Genomic DNA, 5,983 nt, shown 5'->3' with positions numbered 1-5,983 from the left:
ATTCTTGTGCCTTCCACGAAGCTGCTTCATACACCGCGCGTCGTCTGGGAGACTCAACCCCAAAGAGATTAATGGTTGATCATTTAACCTTCGCAAAAGCTTTTGGCGAGTAAGTTATGTACATATCATCTCCTTGTGCTGTAGCGATGATGTACAAGTTCGGAATCTGATGTACGTAATATTGTGTGTCGAATGACGTCACTGATCCAAAAGAAAAGAGAAAGCTGTTACTTAATTTCCAACAATTGTTCCTCTTCTCCGAAATGTATCAGTCAGATATATATATATATATATATATATATATATATATATATATATATATATATATATATATATATATATATATAAGGCCTGCTCAAGTATCAATAAGATGCCGATACATAATCGTTTAATATCTCCGTAAGCTTTTATGAAGCGATGGAAATGAAAGAGATGTATTCATAAGCTGGAAACTTAAACTAGGAAAACATCTCAAGGGCAACTTGCTGGAGATGAACCCTCGTCCGATTCCTTACACGAAATCAGCGCACCTCGATTTCGTTCGCTCATCTTCTGCAGACCGACCCACTTAACACTGTTCAGCATATGTCTGTGCGTGTGTGTGTGTGTGTGTGTGTGTGTGTGTGTGTGTGTGTGTGTGTGTGTGTGCCTATGTAACACTCGGTTCAATGACCTGTCTATGTCATCAGATTCCTGTGCATCTCTAGGCCCCTTTACATCTATCGGACCATCTGATAGATAATATCTATACGTAACCAAATTCGTATCTTAATATTCCTCCTCTTTCATCGTTATCTATCAACACTTTTATGCATCGCTTTATCAGTAGTGGCCTTCTTATCAGTACACGCCCTCTGCTTCCTCTTATCTAACTTAGAGATTTTGTTTTCGTCAAGTTCCTCCTCCATGATCCAGCTTAGGTAGTCTGGAGGCGAAGCCTTGTTAGAGAGTGACTTTAGCTCAGCCACGAGCTATGAAGTTGGTGGAATCATTCTCGTCTGTGTTGTGGTGGATGGTGGCAAGTGTGGTAATCAGCTTATAGGATGAGGATGTGTGAGCGACAGCGTCAAATACACTGTCAGTATTCATTGTCGCTATGGGACGATGTTGGCGGCTGGTTGAAGCCATCTAGGGTGGATCCAGTGCGGTGTGTAGCCGTGCTGTGTGGGTGAGAGTGGGATAATCTGGTGTTGTGGGGTCAGCAGAGTGAGGGGTCTGTGAGTGGGTGGGTGTTGTTCAGTGACCAAGAGAGCTACAGGATGGGTGCTACGCTGACCCGGCTTCCAGGTGCTCCTCCTCAGGTTTTCGTAGCTTAACCAGAAGTTGGAGGAAGAGCCTGTATGTGTGAGGACCTAGAATGCCATAAGGTCCGAAGTGCTTCATATGGAAGTTTGATATATCGTCATGGGTCTGTTGTAGGCTCTTGGTCTCTTTGGTCTTGACTGCGTCGCTGGCGTCAGCAGGAGTGGTGAAGGATTGGACAGCGTGTGTGTGTGTCAGGTTGGATGTTGTGTAAGTATATCAAGACCTCCCTCTTCACAGGATCTGTGGTTGATGTGTGGCTGATTTGTGAGGGATGTTTTACGTGTATGGTCCCTGTGAGATGGGATGTCCCTGGCTTAGGATAGAAATGCTTCATGTATGTGGGGGAGGTGGCTAGTGGTGGTGTGAGGGAGGCGTGGATCTTCTTGTGGTGTTGGGGATATGGACATTGTGGTGTTGGAGATATGGATCTCGTGGTGTTGGAGATATGGATCTCGTGGTGTTGGAGATATGGATCTCGTGGTGTTGGAGATATACAATACAATACAGTAGGCTGCTTATTGAAACATATAAGGCGAAGTTCATCACTCAAATTGGACCTTGGGATTAGATTTATTTAAACGTATGATTTATGTATCAATGAATATCAGTTTACATTTAAGTATAATTAAGGTAATTGCATAACTAAACAACAGTACCGTATTATATTTTGTTACAGTGGATGAATAAATTCATTTACCTCCCATGAACATTAATTGAGACACATATAACTTTATATTAACATCTTGTATCAACAACAAGTTAGCTTAGGAATATAAACCAAACTCATTTCCAGGGTCTAACTTCACCAAAGCGTACAAAATGAAATTCTTTCTCCAAAGAACATTACAAAAAAAAAAAAAAATCTTTTTTTTCCAAAGGACATTACAATTACTGAACCTTACCAAGACTCTGGTGTCTCCTCTTTAGCATAAGTGGTCATACCCAAACGATTCAGTGTCCACAGGTCACTTGGCACTCCTCGAGAGAACGGAATCTGTTTGCGTTTCCTTGACAGCCACCGTAATAGAAACGTTCACACTTGCCAGTGTTGACGTCGAAGTAGAAGCGAGCATGAGCGACGTGGCATGGTCCAATAACTTTAGGAAGGAGGCATGGCGAGTACGCTGGAATTAGAGAATGTGTGTTTTACACTCCACTATAAATGCTACAGATGGACGATCCACAGGGAGGAGGAGGAGAAGAACTTGCCTCATCTTGTGTGGCGTACGGAACCTCTACAGGCAGTGGTGCCCAGCTAAGCTGAGCGTTTCAAAAAGAATCTAGAAATGTTAGAAGCTACACACAAGACGATGAAACATACATTATCTTTCATAAAGATATCTTTTATAGCTAATGGAGCCACTTATCTTCTCTACATATCTACACACAAGACGATGAAACATACATTATCTTTCATAAAGATATCTTTTATAGCTAATGGAGCCACTTATCTTCTCTACATATCTACACTCAAGACGATGAAACATACATTATCTTTCATAAAGATATCTTTTATAGCTAATGGAGCCACTTATCTTCTCTACATATCTACACATAAGACGATGAAACATACATTATCTTTCATAAAGATATCTTTTATAGCTAATGGAGCCACTTATCTTCTCTACATATCTACACACAAGACGATGAAACATACATTATCTTTCATAAAGATATCTTTTATAGCTAATGGAGCCACTTATCTTCTCTACATATCTACACTCAAGACGATGAAACATATATTATCTTTTTTAAAAATATCTTATATAGCTGATGGAGCCACTTATCTTCTCTACATACCTTTCTTTAAGTCTCATCATTTTTCACCCTATTCCCACAGGATTTCCTTCTCAGACTACAAATGGATTTTAAAAACAATGAAACAGATGAAGAATGGATTCACAGTCTTCTAACTTTGGTCTCGCGTGATTATAGGATGTTATGGAGGTGAAATATCATACAGATGGTGTGTCGACCCATTGTTGTGTGTGTGTGTGTGTGTGTGTGTGTGTGTGTGTGTGTGTATGTGTGTGTGATAATCCTCTATAGATGTGTGGGGACGAGGTGAGGGGTGTTGTGAGTGCTGTGTTGAGTGCTGGTGTGCGGGAGTGTAGCAAGGACTGGTGTGGCTGGTGTGTTACTCCCAAATTGGCGTCGAAATGCCAGTCAGAGATCGGGAAGGTCGACCTTCTAAAAGGCAAATGATATTTCAAACTCCTCAGTGAAATGAAGTTCAGGAATTGGCAATATATAATTTTTCGGTTTTTAGAGTTGGAAATAACGGTAGAGTCGAGAAATATATACAGTGAAAACTCGCCTTTGGCGAGGCTGTATCGTCAAAGAAACTCGAACTGCAAAGGAGCCCACATTTCCCTGCTACTGGAAGGAGCACAGCTTCGGATTGCAGGACCTTTTGGAAGAAGATCTAGGTACCACCAGAACCCTTTCTTAGCAAGAGGTCTTAGGGTTATGATAATGATAAAGATACTTATGATACAAAGGAAATTGATATCTCATGTGTATCAAATAATCATGATAATTACCCTGAGTCGTAGGGAAGACAGCCAGCGCCACCAGCACCAAGACGGCCGTCAGGGGAACTACTCGACACATCATCCTCAGGGCGCATCCACGACTCGAGATCCTGTCAACAGCACAAGGAGTTATGCCTCACAACTTCCCTTACGTCTTGGGTCAAGGAGTTACATGTGTCGTGTAGATACGATCGGCTCTCTGATATCTTTCAGGTGTCGTGTGTGTGTCTATCTCTCTCTTATCTCGATGCATTATCTACCGCTTATCGCTCAACTGAATGATCATTTCAGGTGGAGGAGGACAACTCCAACCACCTGTTGTCATTCCTTTTAGCATCTGTCGTTCGTCGGTCTGGTTCGCCCCCGTGTCCTTGAGGCGATGCTTCTAAAACGTGTGGCTGACGACAGCTCATCATCATCATCATCTCTCTCTCTCTCTCTCTCTCTCTCTCTCTCTCTCTCTCTCTCTCTCTCTCTCTCTCTCTCTCTCTCTCTCTCTCTCTCTCTCTCTCTTATTCGACCTTCCAGTTCGTCAACCGACATCAACTGTCACCTTTTTTTTAGGGGGGGAGGGGTTTAAGGACCCCAACTACAATCAGGTAGATTTTTCGATTCTGGGGGAAATAACATGTCCTTCACCACAGCCTGACTACCAAGTGCAGTGGAGCCACGACCTTAAGAACTGTCTCCATCACTGACGGTCGACTTCGTTGTGTACGAGAACACATCACATTTACTCAACTGTTTTGATATATGGCAGGCGTTCATCCTCTACCATCTCATCACCAAATGTGAATCTAAGTCAGAGTTGATCCCTGGATGAAGCAGGAGAACGAATTAAAGCAATTGTTACGTAGTTATTTAAGCAAAATGACAACTACACCAAGTTATCAGAAAAATATATACATGCTCTTTTTTTATCATTCCTTCCTGTTAAATTATTCGTGATAGGCTACTGATGCCAGGTCAAGTAACACCATGAAACCCCAGGTAACAATCAGTGACACAGAGTGAGACGCAGACGTGACCTTACCTGTGTGACGAAGCGACAGAGGTGACACCTGTGTGACGAGATCCCAACCCTGCTCCACGCTGCTTTATGTACCTCGTCTTGTCGAAGAAGCTGCCTATTGCCTCCCTCTCTCTTTTAACATTTCTTTATACGATTTATGATAAAGGAGCTTCCCGATCTTTGCCAGAGGCTGGTCGTATGTTAGGGGTATGTTGATATCTCGGTCTATAAGGATGAATTGATCTGTGGGGGTTCCAAATATAGATTGCAGAATATAACAACCGTTGACTTTGGAAGAGTAATAACCGTACTTAGTGTGATGCAAGCTGGGTGAAGCTTGTAATGTAATGAATATACTCTGTCTTTCTCCTCCGCGTGTCTGTATATATTTCTACTCCTTCAGCTCGCTCCTAGCAGCTTCCTATAATGCCTATAGATCCTTCTATAAAAGACCTACCTAACTATATCATAAAGAAAAGAAAATGACATTGATCTTACAGGCAGCCGAAGTAGGAAAACACAGTTTCGAACAAATGCTGTCCTCCGGCTCTGGCCCCTCTCCTTGAAGTGACGCAATGTACACACACACACACACACACACACACGATACATTCGCTCACTTCTTGTGTTCTACGTCTTCTGCAGATAAGACTCACGTTTAGCTTTCGATGTTTAGATTTTTCGTACCGACCAAACCCCAGGAATGGATGACGGCAAGTAAGCATGAATATGTGCATGTGTATATGTGTATATGTCTGTGTATGTGTATGTATATGTGCTTGTATGGGCGTATATGTATATATAAATATATATATATATATATATATATATATATATATATATATATATATATATATATATATATATATATATATATATATATATATATATATATATATATATATGTGTGTGTGTGTCGGAGGTGGAGGGAACGAGGAGAAGAGGGAGACCAAATTGGAGGTGGAAAGATGGAGTGAAAAAGATTTTGTGTGATCGGGGCCTGAACATGCAGGAGGGTGAAAGGAGGGCAAGGAATAGAGTGAATTGGAGCGATGTGGTATACCGGGGTTGACGTGCTGTCAGTGGATTGAATCAAGGCATGTGAAGCGTCTGGGGTAAACCATGGAAAGCT

At 41.8% G+C, this 5,983-nt stretch overlaps 1 protein-coding gene across 1 annotated transcript; it reads right to left on the bottom strand.

Moving 5' to 3' along the window:
- Positions 1 to 1,837: 1,837 nt before the first annotated feature.
- Positions 1,838 to 4,974, bottom strand: LOC139758605 (PI-stichotoxin-Hmg3b-like). Its single transcript, XM_071680125.1, has 3 exons — positions 4,873 to 4,974; positions 3,849 to 3,949; positions 1,838 to 2,429 (listed from the first exon to the last, which is right to left on the bottom strand). Exons 2-3 carry the CDS (start codon positions 3,919 to 3,921, stop codon positions 2,257 to 2,259), a joined length of 246 nt encoding a protein of 81 aa, XP_071536226.1. The 5' UTR covers positions 3,922 to 3,949; positions 4,873 to 4,974; the 3' UTR covers positions 1,838 to 2,256.
- Positions 4,975 to 5,983: the final 1,009 nt, after the last annotated feature.

This window comes from Panulirus ornatus, chromosome 30 (genome assembly GCF_036320965.1).
Source record: "Panulirus ornatus isolate Po-2019 chromosome 30, ASM3632096v1, whole genome shotgun sequence".
In the NCBI taxonomy this organism is placed as follows: domain Eukaryota; kingdom Metazoa; phylum Arthropoda; class Malacostraca; order Decapoda; family Palinuridae; genus Panulirus; species Panulirus ornatus.
The sequence above is the reverse complement of the archived record's forward strand: the minus strand, read 5'-3'. Positions and strand labels throughout refer to the sequence as shown.